General features: G+C 58.5%; 6 protein-coding genes across 6 annotated transcripts; 2 read left to right on the top strand and 4 right to left on the bottom strand.

The window, feature by feature from the left end:
* Positions 1–1,823: 1,823 nt before the first annotated feature.
* BKCO1_7000036 (uncharacterized protein) lies at positions 1,824–2,889 on the bottom strand (the record flags this gene model as incomplete). The annotated part of the gene is made up of 3 exons (XM_020278509.1): positions 1,824–2,650; positions 2,712–2,778; positions 2,854–2,889. The coding sequence occupies 3 exons, from the start codon at positions 2,887–2,889 to the stop codon at positions 1,824–1,826; spliced, it is 930 nt and encodes a 309-aa protein (XP_020126170.1).
* A 1,545-nt stretch (positions 2,890–4,434) lies between these two features.
* On the bottom strand, positions 4,435–5,086 carry BKCO1_7000037 (splicing arginine serine-rich 2; the record flags this gene model as incomplete). Its single annotated transcript, XM_020278510.1, has 3 exons — positions 4,435–4,697; positions 4,759–4,960; positions 5,012–5,086. The coding sequence occupies 3 exons, from the start codon at positions 5,084–5,086 to the stop codon at positions 4,435–4,437; spliced, it is 540 nt and encodes a 179-aa protein (XP_020126169.1).
* A 577-nt stretch (positions 5,087–5,663) lies between these two features.
* BKCO1_7000038 (ribonuclease mrp protein subunit rmp1 protein) lies at positions 5,664–6,652 on the bottom strand (the record flags this gene model as incomplete). The annotated part of the gene is made up of 2 exons (XM_020278511.1): positions 5,664–6,222; positions 6,282–6,652. The coding sequence occupies 2 exons, from the start codon at positions 6,650–6,652 to the stop codon at positions 5,664–5,666; spliced, it is 930 nt and encodes a 309-aa protein (XP_020126166.1).
* A 757-nt stretch (positions 6,653–7,409) lies between these two features.
* BKCO1_7000039 (asparagine synthetase) lies at positions 7,410–9,432 on the bottom strand (the record flags this gene model as incomplete). The annotated part of the gene is made up of 7 exons (XM_020278512.1): positions 7,410–8,807; positions 8,859–9,007; positions 9,060–9,095; positions 9,149–9,175; positions 9,230–9,255; positions 9,308–9,358; positions 9,407–9,432. 7 exons carry the CDS (start codon positions 9,430–9,432, stop codon positions 7,410–7,412), a joined length of 1,713 nt encoding a protein of 570 aa, XP_020126165.1.
* Positions 9,433–10,249: 817 nt separating this feature from the next.
* On the top strand, positions 10,250–11,506 carry BKCO1_7000040 (dna repair protein rad14; the record flags this gene model as incomplete). The annotated part of the gene is made up of 1 exon (XM_020278514.1): positions 10,250–11,506. One exon carries the CDS (start codon positions 10,250–10,252, stop codon positions 11,504–11,506), a length of 1,257 nt encoding a protein of 418 aa, XP_020126150.1.
* Positions 11,507–12,307: 801 nt separating this feature from the next.
* BKCO1_7000041 (pyrimidine pathway regulatory protein 1) lies at positions 12,308–14,707 on the top strand (the record flags this gene model as incomplete). Its single annotated transcript, XM_020278515.1, has 1 exon — positions 12,308–14,707. The coding sequence occupies one exon, from the start codon at positions 12,308–12,310 to the stop codon at positions 14,705–14,707; it is 2,400 nt and encodes a 799-aa protein (XP_020126151.1).
* Between the last annotated feature and the right edge of the window lie 970 nt (positions 14,708–15,677).

Here is a 15,677-nt window from a genome sequence, read left to right on the forward strand (position 1 = left end):
ACTTGTTCGGGAGGAATGGCGTATCGGAATGGTGACGGAACAACATGGGCGTTTTACGATGGATCAACGAATGCGGAACATGGCGAGCTTCAAAAAGCATTGTCTCGTCGGTTTATTTTTTAATGGACCATTTTCTTGTCAATTGCAGCTTTCAGTTACCCCAAGTGGCAAACGATATATTCATCTACAGTACTTGCAAAAACTGCGAGGAAGCGAAGATATTAAAGAAGAATACTTTGATGCAGTAAACCTGTCATAGCATTTGCACAAGATGAAACCAAAACGCCTGATATCAGACGATAACGGCCACGTAGCTGGACCCACGCCTCCGTCGACACGCGGCATCCCACTCCCTAGACCTCTTTACTATATAACAAACGACCACAGCGCTTGCAGTATCACGGCAGGTGTGCTTTTTACTGTGTGGATCCCTTGCGACTTCCAATGACTTGCCCGCTTTCCGTTTCTTTCCACTTCTCTTTTGACGGTGATGGCCGACGCAGAATTCATCAATGATGAGACCTATATTCCGCAGCATAAAACCATAATGCGGCAGAGCAAAAACATGGCATCGCTATAATCCGCATCCTGGTAAATAGTCGACGCAAATTCCTATCGGGCGAACCATAGAGAAATGAGCCGTGGGAAGAGAGAGATACGCGACCCAGTTCCGGTGAAGGATGTCAAACTTTTTCCTGGCGCCATCGTCTTATATGGCGAAGTTTTTGGGAAGTAAAGAGGTTCGAAACTCGGTTGCTTGGGAATTATATAGAAGTGTTCGCGGGAACTCGTGATCCAGTGGTCTCTGCTCCTGTTCCCGCTCCTGCTGCCTATGTCAGTGTTGCCAACGGTGCTACCATTGTCCTCCCTGTGACGGCATCAAAGATGGCCAGTCGGGATGGTGTCCGCGGGCCGTCTCGAATACGCCCTTGCGTTGCATGACCGTGCCGCACCTGCTCCCCCAACAGCCACGCCTTGTATTTGAACGGCGAGAGAAAGTATACGGACCATGTCGTAGAGCGGACTCCCTCCAGCTGGTTCTCTGGTGCTGTTACAAGCACTTCGACACTACTCGGGTGGCGGGGAAGTCGAAGAAGCTGATGATATATACTGTCACTTCCCGTCTGCTCCCGCAGAGCACGGGAACTCACCACTCTTCCCTTCGGAAACTACACTTGATGATCATTTTGAAACAGTGCTGCGGGCCGTTAAGAATGTAATAACAGTGGTTACGTGCGATGGATTCGCATGGCGTAAAACTTCATGCCTAATGCCATGCACTCCCAAAGGAAAAGTACCATGCGAGGGTGCCACCTGGTTGCTTTTTACTTGATAGTAGACAAGATGTCTCAGTAATGGTCGACGAAGAAAGAAGATCCCACAGCCCGTCCTTTTAAGGATGCTCTCTGCAGAGCAGACTTGCCGATACCGGACAAACCGGCCGGATGACCTATACCAGATAGGCGAATGATGGATCCATGAAGGATATTTTTCATCAGGACCATATCTATGTAGGCTACTTGCTAGAAACCCTGCCATATGACGGCTCGTGAACTGCCAAGCGCCTCGACTGCTAGAATAAGAGAAAAGGATCAAGGGGATGCTGACAGATAGGCCCAAGACCCATATGCAACAACAACCCAACCGATGGCCAATATAAACACCACTGCGGACCTGCATTGAGGTGATAAGCGTGAAGAGCGCTTTCGTAGCCATCCAAGCCGCCAACCAATTCGAGACCCGCCAAACCATCATTGCCCCCAAAAAGTTTTTCCCAACCCGTAACCCGAAACGCCAAAAGCTAATAAGACCCCCTCCCTTCTTCACACCTCCTCCACAGCCCAATCCGACACGTCCGAATCATCCTCGAGCAGATCCGCCGGCTGCAGCACACCAGCACTGTCGTCGTCGTCGTCGTCATCGCCCTCGCTCTCCTCCAGCTTGATCGGCGCCATCGACGTGCCACGGCGCGGCGTCGAGCGCGCGGTAGTAGTAGCAGCGCCTCCTCCTCCTCCCCCGCCATTGGCAGCCGGCGTGACGGACAGCCGCGCGAGCTGTCCGGCCGTCGGCTCCATGGACAGCGGCGTGCGGGCGGCGAAGGCGCGCGCGTTGGCGGAGAGGGAGCTACGGTGGCGCGGTGCGGGAACTGCAGCAGCGGCAGTAGTAGTAGCGCCAGCGGCAACGGGAGGAAGCGTGGGACGAGAAGAAGACGAGGAGGACGAGCCCTCGCCGTTGGTGGTGGGGCCGCGCGCGGGAGACGACCACCGCTCGCTGGACGGCAGCACGTTGGACGCGACGGTGGTGCTGCGGCGTGGAGCGGCGGCGGCGGCGGCGGTCGTGGCGAAGGGGGCCGCCGGCGGCTGGTGGTGGTGGTGGTGAGGCGTGGGTGAGGAGCGTGGGTCGTTGGCGATGCCCAGGTCCCGGAGTTCCTGGCGGCTGACGGTGCGGTCGTCGTCGTCGTCGTCGGCGAGGCGGCGTCTCTTGTTTGAGGGAGTGCCGCTGGCTGGAGTCCGGACGGCCTTTGGCTTGGACGGGGTGGATTGCAGGCTGCGCGGCTGCCTGGCGGAGGCGCCGCCGGATACTTGCTTGCGGATCTTGATCAGGCGCTCTGAGATGGCGCGCGGGGTGGGCTTCTCGCCTTGGTCGCTGGCTGGGTGTGCGATGTGCGGATCAGTTTTCTGGGAGGTGAGGGGAGGGGAGGTGGGACTCACGCCAAGCTTCAGCAATTGCACCGTAGTTGATGCTGATGTTGTGGGTCTTGAGGAGCATCATGAACATCTGTGGATGAATTGAATTAGCGGAAGGTTGAGGCGAGGCGAGGCGAGGCGAGGCGAGGCGAGGCGAGGTGCTTACCAGCTGGTCTTTGTCGGGGGACCACCTCATAGGCATCTTGGCGGTGGTGTCGTAGCACGAGTGGCTCTGGTGTTGTTTGGGAAATCGAGGCGAAAGCGGATTTGTGGAGGAGTGGTTGGGGGAGGGAGGGAGAGCGGAGGATGGGAGATTTAAGGCGCAGGAGGTTGGCGGAAGGCAGACAGCGAGGCCGCAAGGTCAACGCAAGTGCGTGAGAAAGTGCAGGCGGTACAGGCAGAGCTTCACGCGGGGTCGTAGCAGAGCCGACAAACGACGGAGCAGCAACGCGCGAATGCGAGCACTTTACGCGGGTCGCGTCGCGCGACAAAGGGCACAGGAACACGGCGGCGGGCAACAGGCTTCAGCCAAGGAAAGCCAGTTGTCCCCACTGCGGCGGGGGCGGTTCAGAGCTAACGGCGTCTCGTGCTGCCTTACGGACCCTCCCAGACACTGCGCCGTCCTGCCGAACACGGCCTTCGAGATGATCGCTTTACTCGCCCGCCCCGCGCTCTCTGCACGTCCAAAACCATCACAATCCATTGCGCAGGAGCGACGCGGTCGCCTCTCGGCTTCGCGCGCAGACCGAGCGGCTTGGGAGCGCTCAATGGGCGAGCAGAGTGCGGACGAGTACCGGCCGGCCAGGGCGGCGGCGGAGAGCGTCGTAAAGCTCCACGACAGCACCGCATCGCGCCATCTCCCCGCACGCGCATCCGTCTCCGCAAGCGTACCTGGATCTGCCCAGCACATGCCACCAGAGGCCAATGAGACGCCGCCAGCGGTGGCACAAGGGAGTCGTGCCGTGTCAAGCGGGCAGGGGCGGGCGCCGCTGCAAGCTCTCTGGCGTTTCGAGCCTGGTGTCCGTACGACGCGACGCGTCCCCATGTTTCTTATCGCTGCACTCCGGTGAAGCCCGGCTCCTTTCACAGCCAGCCAGTCTCTTGCCCGGAGCTGGGGCTCTTGATCTGTATCGCGATACCGATCGGTACGCGTACTAGAGTCAAGGCCATGCAACGTCGCACCATTATTCTACACCTGACTACGGACTAACTTCTTGCCCTTCCTATGTCATTCCTTTCCGATCAGTAGCTCCCCGTATGCACTGCGATTTTCTTTTGATTCGCTCGTGTTCCCCGTGGCCCGCTATTGGTTGTGTCGGGTGCCCAGCCATCTCCGCTCCATGCACTATCCACGTCACATACAACCGCAGACGGTCGACTGTTGCTGCTTGAGGAGTTTGGGTAGTTAGGAAGCCGAGGCCACTGCGAGATACCGCCCGATCGAATTGGACCGTCTCCTTGGCCGACGCAATCCACTGGCACGTCCACCTCTCAGAGAGCGATATTCAGACAGGTATGTTCAGAAAAGTCCCATTTATTGATTTCGTTTTTACGCCATCATCTGTGAGGAGCCCGCTCACCGAACCGAACTTAGTAAACCAGATACCCCGCCGAGCATGCCATAACACCGTATCACCCGTCCAATCCCCCATCAAACCCAACAACAAAAACAAATGAATGACCCAGACGTTGCCGCCCGCCAGGTCAAGCCAAGCCCGACACCGTTTCGCTGCCACTGCTTGCGCGCCTACGCCTCCAAAGCGTCCGTGTCGAAGCTGTGGAAGAGGGTCTGGCTGTCACCGTAGATGTACGAGCTGGAGTGCTCAAAGGCTCCGGAATCGTACGAAGGCTGCTGGCGGTGCTGGTGGTGCTGCGGGTGCTGCTGAACACCACTCTCGTGATCGTCGCTGTCGAGGGAGATGGGCGTCTGAGGCTCCTGCTTGAACGAGGGAGTGGACTTGGTGCCGCGCTTCTTGGAAGGGGACTTCTGAACACGACCCGAGGCAACGGCTGTGGTGGGGCGTCATCAGTTTGTTTTGCGTCTCGCGGGGCACGTCTCTTGTGGTCTTACAGTGCTCGGTGTTGGGCTTCGCCTTGGGCTTGCGAGGAGTGCTGTTGGCGCTCTTCGTCCGGGTCGTCGGCATCTGACGGCCTTCGTCCTCGGCTTCCTTCTTCAGGTCATTCGCCATCCGCTTGGCGATGCGGAAACGTCCCTCGATGGAGTCGTATGTGGCGCCCTGACCGAAGTAGTAGGCTACCTTTTTGAAGTCGATCTGGATCTTGAGTCAGCGTGAATGATTGACGCGAGGCCTTTTCATGCGTACGGCGTTGTCGCTCGCAGCCACCAACGCAGCGAGCAGGCGCTGGTAGCTCTCTTGCGACTTCCAATCAATCGGCATGGTCGGAAATCTGGCTGGAGAACCGTGCTGTGTAGGAGCGCGCGGATTACAGGCCGAGTGCGTGCCGTGCTCGTTGAGTGAGAGAATGAAAATTGGCAATGGACGAAACTTGGACGGGTGTGTGTTGAGGTGAGCTGGCCGTGGAAAGATATAGGTACGGCAGGCCGGGCACGCCCCCTGCCAGATGGAGGGCAGCATGGGAAACGCGATAATGTGCCCGTCCCGCGTTGAGCCACTAACGCGAAACGCGACCGCACGCGTCGCGGGGACAATGTAAAGTGCCTGCAGCATATCCCAGTCTTGCACACCGCCAGAGCAAGGCGAGCAGGACGGGAAAGCGACAAGTAAAATCGGCTCACTCATGCGCCTAGTAGCTGAGAGTTGCTTGACTTGTCACCGGCTCACCGCACACATGAGACCCGGCGTTGATAGTCATTGGCTGCGGGATCAATGTGACTGGTCGTTGGAGGCAGCCATGTGAGAGATAGGAATTACGAAGTTTAAGAGACAATGTAGACGAGCTTCTGCTTCCACCTGCGGGTGGAATGGGTATCGCTTACTAAACACGACACGTGTGCTACAGCCCGGCGAACAGGTCGTCGATGGCGCTGGCCTTGCTCTTCTTCGTCTTCTTCTTCTTCTTCGGTGGCCCCTTGGCCTCAGGTTCAGGTTCCGGCTCCGGCTCCGGCTCTGCTGTTCTCTTCTCCTTTTTCTTCTTCCGCATCGCGTCCAACACTACAATAGGCTTCGACGACGGCAGCTCCATCACATCACCCTTCATGCCTCTCTTCATTTGTAAACCGGGCCCGACCGCGGTAGCGTCATCGCCCTTTTCACCGTCAGTATCCCTGCCGACCACCTCCCCCAAATCTTCCCGCCGGCCCACAGCTTCTCCCAAGTCCTCAGCAGCCACGCCGTCTCCCTCCAGTGATGCACCTTCATTCGCCTGAATGGCACCCACCAGTCGCTTTGCATCCATAGCTGCAAGCTCGCGCAGAGCAGCCTGCATGGCCTGCTCCGCTTCGTCCTCATAGGCAGCCGTGATGCCCGTGACCTGCGTGACACGCGCCAGGACGGCCAGCAAGGCCAACCCAAGGGCAGAGAACTGCGTCGAGGCAATGACGTCGGCAAAAGCGCTGTCGTTCCATCAGCCAGGCACAGCAGCTCACAGCACAGAAACAACGAAAGGACTTACAGATACCATCTCGGCACGTGATGTCGCCTCCACGCGTCCAGTCTCGCAGCCGCGCGCCTCGCCGCCAATCTGGAGGCTTTAGCAGAGGGCTTTGGGGCCGGGGGCGTCAGGTCCGTGGCGGCTGGTGGCTGGTAGGTGTTGTACTCGGCGACGAAGTGCGACAGCTCACGGCGGAAGACGGAGAAGCTGCGCCACCAGATGCTGTGGCGGTGCTGGTTCAGATTGCGGTGGTGCACCAGGTGCAGGATATCGCAGAAGGTCGTCAAGTCTGCGTGCTCGTGCGGCTTGAGGCGCGGGGGCGCGGTGGCGGCCATGGCTCGGATGAGGATGTTTTTGCAGAGTCGCGGCGACGGCTTGACGTGCGCATCCATGGTTGCAGCAGTGGACAAAACGCGCCACACACTTTATTCCGACTCCCCGTCATCGCCGCGTCCCCACACATCCTTCGCGCCCACAGCACTGGAGCTCTACCACGAACCAGTCATCAAGCCACCTCTATGGCTTTCTCCAAAGCGTTCAGCATCACCAACCTTCTTTGGCCCTACTAGTTCTTTCGATCGCGGCTCAATTCTCGCTACGAGTACGATTTTCGTTATACGACCGCGAAGCGGTCGCTATCTTGAGCCCCTCGTGTCAGGGCTGCATGTTGCAGTAGTATCTACGCCTCGCTAAATGAACGCCACGTATGCCTAAACTTAGTGGGGTGGGTGCCTAAGAATTAGAGGGGTGGGTGCCCCAAAAATTAGTGGGGAGGCCACTTATCACGATAGCTAGCTGGGTGTTGAACGGTATTCACGTGTGAAGGGGCTAAAGAAGGGCGGGACGCAGGAGGATTAGTTGCTCCGCACCACGTTGTTCTTCCCTGCCGGCCCATGATCATCATGGATGCTGTGTTACATGCCGACCTCAAGATCCAAATCTTGGGAACGCGCTGCTATGGCGTCCATGTGTGCAGGTTCTTATCATCTCAATAATACCACCACGTTCGAATCAAATCGATTCAAATCTATACTATACGCGTACAGACGATGCGCTTCATTAAGGCATCCGATCTATAAATCAACAAATGAGAACCCTATATTTTGCCAAGAAGAAACCAGCTTTTTAGTCAGCAGCCCGCGCTTTGATTTACTCCTTGTATGCCTGCTCATGAGTCTTGATGGCACGGCCACTGGGATCCGTCTGTTTCGACCAAGTAGGTACCCATCTCTGCACCGTACCAGCGCAGTATGGCGGGAAGTGCTCGTCGAACATGCACCGGTACCAGTAAGCTTCCTTGGTGTCGGGAACGTCATCCCAGTGAGGCTTGGGGTTCTTCATGTCCTCGTCGCTGACATGCAGCTCGGCGTTGTCCTTGAGAGCGTCAATCCAGCCGTACCCGACACCATCCGAGAACTGCTCCTTCTGCCTCCATAGGATCTTGTCGGGCAGGTATGCCTTGGTCTCCGGCTCGTCGGTCGTGTCGAAAGCCTTGCGGAGGATGTACTTCTCAATCTTCTCCTTCGTGATCATCTTGTCCTGAGGGTCGATGTTCATGCAAAGCTGCAGGAATTCCCTGTCCAGGAAAGGAACACGTGCCTCAACACCCCAGGCCATCGTCGACTTGTTGGCACGCAGGCAGTCAGCCAGGTGCAGGTTCTTGACACGACGCACAGTCTCCTCGTGGAACTCCTTCTTGTCCGGTGCAGCGTGGAAGTAAAGGTAACCACCGAAAATCTCGTCGGAACCCTCGCCACTCAGCACCATCTTCACACCCATGGCCTTGATCTTACGGCTGAGCAAGAACATTGGTGTCGAGGCACGGATGGTGGTGACATCGTACGTCTCGAGGTGGTGAATGACATCCGAAAGGGCGTTAAGACCGTCCTCCAGCGTGAAAGTAAGACTGTGATGCCTGGTGCCCAGGAACTTGGCAACCTCCTCGGCGGCCTTGGTGTCGGGAGCACCGGGCAGACCGATGGAGAAAGAGTGCAGCTCAGGGAGCATCTGAACGGTGGTCAGACGGTTGTCGTCGTCGATACCGACCAGATCGCCAGTGGTGTTGTCGTCCCTCTGGATCTTCGCAACCTCGTTGACCCTCTGAATTTCCCTCTGGGCAATGGAGGCAACCAAACTCGAATCCAGACCACCAGACAGAAGAACACCGAATGGCACCTCAGCCATCAGCCTCTTCCTCACAGACTTCTCCAGCGAGTGCCTCACGGCCTTGAGGTCGACCGGGGTCGAAGGGATGTTGCTGGGCTCCACGAGCCACTGGGGAGTGTAGTATTGAGTAAGCTTGTCAGTCTCGGAGTCGTAGACGTGCCCGGGAGGGAAGGTGATGATGTTGTCGCACACGGGATGCAGGCACTTCATCTCCGAGGCGAAGAAGACGGCGCCGGGAATGGTGCTCGACCGGCCCATGTACATGGAAGTGACACCGATGGGGTCGCGGGCGGCAATGACCCTGTCCTTGGCCTTGTCGTGCAGAACCCACGAGAACATGCCGTCCAGGTGCTTGGGGGCGTCGATGTCATGCTCCAGGTACTAATCAAAGTCAGCAAACGCAGCGCCGAGGGAGCGAGCGAACCTGCGTACCAGAGGGATAATGACCTCGCAATCCGAGTGGGTCTTGAAGTTGTAGGGCTGCTTCAGCTGTTTCCTCAGCACCCTGTGGTTGTAAATCTCTCCGTTGACAGCAAGTGAGATGTTGCCATCCTCGTTGACGAGCGGCTGGGCGCCGGACTCTGGGTCGGTGTCAGTAAAGGGCGGTCGAGGGCGGGAGGTTGGGCAGCGTACCAACGCCGACGATGGACAGACGCTCGTGGACAAGGACTACAAACAGGTCAGTAAGCGGTTGATTGACAGTCGGCTTCGGCGAAGCTTACTGGTGTGGTTGGCGATGACGTTGCCACCTGCGCATGTTCAGTACCCTGCCATTGTTCAAACTGCTCGGTGGTGTTGCTCACTCCAATCGGGGCCACGGTGACGCATGCTACAGAAGGGTCAGCGCACAATCGATTGAAGTCAATGTTGGAAATACGTACGCCTTGCCCATCTTCAGGGCAGTCGGTTTGAACTTTTGGACATCAGGATGGCTGATTGCTCGTTAGAAGCCTATCGCAGCGCGGGACAGGCGGACGTACCGGTGGCAGGCGAAAATTCCACACATCGTGGCGGCGAGGGGCGCGCAGCACTGCTAGACGGGGACTTTGGGGAGAGATTTGAGAGAATGGAGGAACAAAGCAAGCAGCAGAGCGCCGGCGAGTAGAAATAATGGGGGTTTGGCCGGAGGGTAGTTGAGTCACTGGGGAAGAGGATGCGCACGGAGCCAAAATGTCATGGCGCATTCCACGAAATGCGCGCCCGAGAGCGGCGGGCTGATAGCAGAGCCCCGCGCTAGGCCGCGCCGCCCCCCCTGCAAGCCCGCCGCTCACGCTCGCGAGATCGGCACGATTATTAAGGCCATCACTCCATTCGGCCTGCTATTTTTCCGCCTTCCACCCGCAGCCAGCACGCTGCGAATCGAGACGCGCCAGCTGGCCGGGGGCGTACGTGTATTATTGTCCAGGAAGCAACCAGGCAGAACACCCTCTTCGCTCACGTAAAACAATCGACCAATTGGATCACCGTTGGAGTCATACCGCGGCCCGCCGAGGGCGCGTTCCCGTGCGGTCCGCAGTTTACGAGACATTCATTTATGACACAAGACTCCTTCCATGATAAAGCAAGCGCCCCAACTCCACTTTACCGGAATTTGGTTGATGCGTGAGCTTACTTAGCACTCGGACATCCATCGGAACCATCTCGCCCGGAGCCAACCCGACGACCCTGCGTCATTGCCACCCGTCTGCCGCTGCCTTTCTTTGTAGCCTACGTCAGTGTCCCTTGGACCACCCTGCACCCACTCATATTACCAAAAGATATCTCCAGCATTCCCGTCACACTACTCACTTTGAGCCCTTTCCTTCGCCCGCGCCACACCCACCATGTCGTCCTCCTCCGCCCGCCGTCCAATCACTCCGCCTCCGCAAACGACGAACAAGCCCGGCAACCTCCCCGCCGCTCCTCTGACCCCAGAACAAGTGCGCCAGCTCGAGATCAGCCGGCTAAAGGCCAAAGCCCTCCGCGCCCAAGCTGATACAGAGACCGCCGCCGCCGCCGCGACGTCCAGCAGCGCCCACGCCGGCCAAAAGCGGCCACACTCCGCCATAAGCACGACCACCACCCGAGTAGCGGCGCGCAACCACCGCGATGGCACTTCGGCGACTGCCGGAACCGCCGGGAGAATCGCAGCCACGACAATGACGGCGCCGTCAGACAACGCCTACGTGCGACCGGCCAAGAAATTCGAGAAGAGCAGCTACATCGAGTACGACCTGTCGGCCATGACGGACACGAAAGGCGGCTTCCTCTCGACGGCAGACGACCCGCACAACAAGGCGCTGAACTCGGGCCTCGCCCGCGGCGACAGGGACGCCGAGGAGCAGAGGCCGCCGCACATGACCATGGCCGAGTGGCAGCGGCACCAGCTGCTCAAGAAGCTGCGCGCCGCCAAAGCGGGGCCGTTCGAGCCGGGCATCTCGGTGTTGGACAACGACGGCGACGCCGGCAAGCGGCGCACGTGTCGCGAGTGCGCCGTCTCCCGCGAGATTGACTTCCAGTGGCTGGACGTCTTCGGCGTCGCCGTGTGCGCCGCGTGCAAGGAGCGCCACCCGGAGCGGTACAGCTTGTTGACCAAGACGGAGGCGCGCGAGGATTATCTGTTGACGGACCCGGAGCTGCGTGACGAGGAGCTATTTCCCCGCCTCGAGAAGCCGAATCCCCGCTCTGCGACGTATCACAGCATGCAGCTGTTTCTGCGATGCCAGCTCGAGGAGTACGCTTTCTCCGCGAGGAAGTGGGGCAGTGCCAAGGCGCTGGATGAGGAGTTTGCGAGGAGGGAGGCGGAGAAGAAGGAGCGGAAGGAGAAGAAGTTTAAGAATAAGCTGGAGGACTTGAAGAAGAGAACGCGGGTTGAGGCGTATAAGCGCAGCAGGCAGGTGGGCGCGGCGGTGGGGGACGGTATCGGCTTGGACGGTACGAGCGGCGGGGGGCGGCCGACGGCGCAGTTTGGCGATAAGGTCTCCGGGAGGTTCGACCGGCATGAGCATGAGTGGGGGAGAGCGGTCGAGGACCCGGAGACGGGGCTGACGAAGAAGAGGTGCATCGAGTGCGCGATGGAGGTCGAGGAGCTCGAGTTCTAATCGCGTCAAGTTTCTTGCTAAATACGGCAGCGTTTATACATATGCTTGGGCTAACCATTTAGTATCGGGACCCTGCGGGTACCATGTTGTCGAACAGTTCGTCGATTGACCCGCACATGTTGTGGATTGCCCACTGGTCACACTAACTTTCACCTGATGGCGTTAAAAACACCTCTAGGCATATAGTGTTGGAGAGGGATAAGACGACAACCTCTTAAGAAACGAGGAGATGGCACCTGCCTTAAGATCACGCATGTTTGTCAGAAAGATGTGCGGACTTAAGCTTACCATCTCCAGTTCTTGACTGTAAACACTAGCACATGGTATTATTTCTCACGATTGGTTAAAGAAGTCCCTTTAGCCCTTCGGTCCAGCACTCCGGATCGATCGTACCTGAGATCGGCAAATCGACGATCACATCGGAAGGCCAGGAGAATTCAAACACCTTGGCTGCAGCGCCGATAATAACGGGCAAGGGCCTCGAGAGAGCGCAAGATGATTTTTTATTTTTACAAGCGAGGGAAAAATTAGCCATAAATGTCTCCCAGAATAGTTCTCCAAGGCGTGGAAATAAGGTTTAAGGACCTTGCCATCGGAAACTCCCTGGAATAATAATCACATGGGACGGCGATGGCGTCGGTAGGGTGGACCCAACGCGTCTAGCGCAGCCCTGCGTGATCCCGCGTCGGTCCCTATTATTGAGCTCTCCAGCCCGCACCGTCACCGCCGCCAACACCTAAGACGCAGCTCAAAGGCGGCCTTCCACGCCGTCTGCCTTGCGAACCATGCGAGTCAAGGTCCATGCCGCCCTCGACCCAAGCCCTGTCCGCGGAGGCGGCCGCCCAGCCGCCTAGCAGCGACCCGCAGCGCGCCCGCAAGCGTCCCAAGATCCGCCGCACGACTTTCGCATGCGCCCGCTGCCACCGCCGCAAGATCAAGTGCGACGGCCTGAAGCCCGCCTGCTCCAATTGCGTCCAGGCGAAGCAGCCCTGCAACGGCATCCTCGATGGCGAGTCCAAGACGGTCATCCCCCGCAGCATCGCCCAATACCTGCAGGAGAAGATCCGCGAAAAGGAGCAGCTCCTGCGCAAGCTGGGCGTAGACACCGACTCAGACAGCGCGCCGACAGCCCTCAGCCTGAACCCGGGCAACGAGGGCCTGGTCGCCACCTCGCCCCCGCTCGGCGAGTCGCAGCCCGCCGACACCCACCAGCCGCGTTTCGACCTCGCCTCTGAGACCGCCCGCAGCTTCAGCACCGGCTTGAGCAAACAGCTGCTGGTCTCGCAGGTGCGCTTCCCGTCCGGCACCTTTCTCTTTGCCTCGTCGCACCTGCCCTCGGTGACGCCCGTGTCCGCCGACCCCGAGTCCCGCAGCGACTACTTCAAGTCCAAAAATGGCTCCAACCCTCTCGAGCAGATTCCCAGAGACGTCACCGAGCGCCTCGTCCGAAACTACGTCGAGAGGATATCGCCGCTCTATCCATACTACGACCGACAGGAACTGTGGACGCGGTACAACAGGGTTACAAACGCCCAGCAGCTTGGGGACAACTCGGCCACCCAGCATGACCTGTTCGTCGTGTCCATGATGATCGCCATCAGCATCATGACGTCCAAGTTCAGCGACTCGGCCAAAATCGCCCTTTCCAGCGAACGCATCTTCCAGCACGCCCTCAGTCATTCCGACGCGCTCTACCAAAGCTCCTTCCGCAGCCTGCAGGGCACTCTGCTGCTGATCCAATACTCGTATCTCATGCCTCGGGCCGCAAGCTTATGGGACATTGTTGGTTTGGCCATGAGAATGGCGTTGGAGCTGGGCCTTCATCGGGACCCCGAGGAGCTTCCGGGCCACAGCCTCACCGAGCCGGAGATGGAGCTTCGCCGGTGTGTCTTCTGGGTCCTCTACATCTTCGACCGGTCCATTTGCGCCACCAGCCACCGCCGCCTCGGCATCGCCGACGAGTCGATATCGACCAGATATCCGAGCGGCATGGACGGGACGTACTTCCTGCACAACATCCACTTCCGGCGCATCCAGTCGGAGCTTTGGACGGTGAATTACCTCCGCCGTGGCTTACCCCTGCTCAAAGACGAGGGGAGCTACGAAATCTGGGCCGAAGGCATGGAGCAGCGCATGTGGGCCTGGCGGAACGGAGTAACGACCAACAAGTCCAACAGTCCGGAGTGGCACGACATTGCCGTTTGGCACGGCTTCGTCTTTCTCCATCGGCCGTGTCCCCGGAATCCCTTCCCGCCCGCGAAAGCCTTGATCAAGTGCTTCAAGGCTGCGACCGAGGTGGCTGCAGGCTATTGGGAGAACGCTCATAGCGGATTCCTCAAGTATAGTTGGCACGCCGTGCATCACGGGTTCGAGGCTGCTATTGCCATGCTGTACGCCATCAGACACTGCAAGGAAGAACTGAAAGAGCGCCACGGCACGCGAAAGATCCTAGAGACGGTCCATCTCTTCTCCTCTCTGTTCGTACTCATGAGCGAACGCTGGTCCCAGGCTCGCGCGAGTCTGGAGTCATACGAGCGATGCAAGGCGATAGTGATGCGCGAGCTAATGCGGCCGGGACTCGCGCCGGCTCCGGCGGAGAACGACGAGCTGGACCGCATGCTTCTGCCGCAGCAGGCTCAAGCAGAGAAAGTCGGTCAGGTCAAGAAGGAGGGCGGGAGCGAAAGCAGCACACCGGCCTCAGGTACGCCGTCATCGGATCCGCCCTCGCGCCTGCAGCGGAAACGGTCCTACATACAGCAACAGCAACTCGAGGAGGCTGCAATGAATGCTGTCACGGGCGTGGCCAAGCCACTGACCATCTTGCCCCCGTCGCCATCCCCGCTTCTGAAGCACAGTGCGAGTTACGGGTCAGAACCTGCTCCAGCTGCAGGCCCTCCGTTTCATCCGCCCAGCCTCCCGAAGCACTCTTCAATGCCGGCAGCGCCATCAGCACCTTCGTCACAGATGCCGTGGTCGGTGCCCCAACTAAATCACCCACAGCAGCAGCAGCAGCAGCAGCAGCAGCAAGCCATGTTCAATGCCAACCAGATGCCAGGGGCGGAAGAACAGAATCTGTACCAAAGTTATGAGATGTGGAATACGCAAGGCCAGGGACCAACGAATATGCAAATGGACTGGGAAGAGATGGTGGTCCAGCCGGATCAGAATGGCGTCGACGGGATGATGCTTTGGTCAATGTGAAGTGTTTGAGGCTTCGGGGAAAATCGAGGAACCCCGACATTTATTTTGATGTCGGGAGGTGGCCGAACCTGGAGAAAACAATCAGCACTGTAGAGATGAAGCGCTTGACGGAGCGCAGAACTCTGTCAAGGCTGTCGGCGGCATGAGCAACATTCAGCTCCGTCACTAATATCTAATCAGCACTGTGCACTGCATGGGGCACTTTGAAAATTCAATCAGTGATCGTCAGCTTTCCTGACACAAGTACTCTTCGATCGGCCTTCTCTTGCGAACGTGACAGTGTCCGCGGAGATTGGAAACATTCGCTTCAGGTAGCGGATACATTCCGCCTTGGGAAGGTTCCCAATGTGGTTCGAACTAAACATGGCTATTGGCTGGCGATACGAGGTGGCGTGGGGAAGGGTGGGATAGTCGAGAATGCTAAGCAAAGACATGGCGTGCATGGCGTGCATGGCTACGTTGATAAGGGCAGGGCAAGAAAGACTTGCAAGTGCGCTGTGGATATCGGGGGGGTGGAGTGAGCGGATGGCCAGTCACAGTCACAGCGGCGTGTGGAGAGCAGGATGGGTCAATATACCGATTCCAGCGGGATGGGACAGGGCGAGAGCGTTTTGGGTGTCGGGTATCCACAGGAGCATGGGCATCAGGACTCGGTGGGTTGTGTGCGTTGGGAAAGGGATCGCGAGGTCGGGGCGGGATGGGCGGAAGCTGATGGTTATACAGCCGGGCTCGGAGGCGTTCCGCCCAGGAACGGAATGGTCGGACCGGCCATGGACGTCTAGGTACCTGGTGTTCCTCTCTCCAGCCGACATGTCACAGGCTCGCAGCAGGTGGTGGCGCTGGAAGCCGACCGGCTGATCGACGGCCTCGCGCAAAGCCGCTGGGTCTGTTGTGACAAGAAGGCGAGCGCAGGAACGGCGCGCCTGAAGCCGCAAGGCACGCACGCAGCCACCGCCGCGGCGGCATGCCC

The sequence above is a fragment of the Diplodia corticola genome, assembly GCF_001883845.1.
Source record: "Diplodia corticola strain CBS 112549 chromosome Unknown scaffold70, whole genome shotgun sequence".
Classification (NCBI taxonomy): Eukaryota; Fungi; Ascomycota; class Dothideomycetes; order Botryosphaeriales; family Botryosphaeriaceae; genus Diplodia; species Diplodia corticola.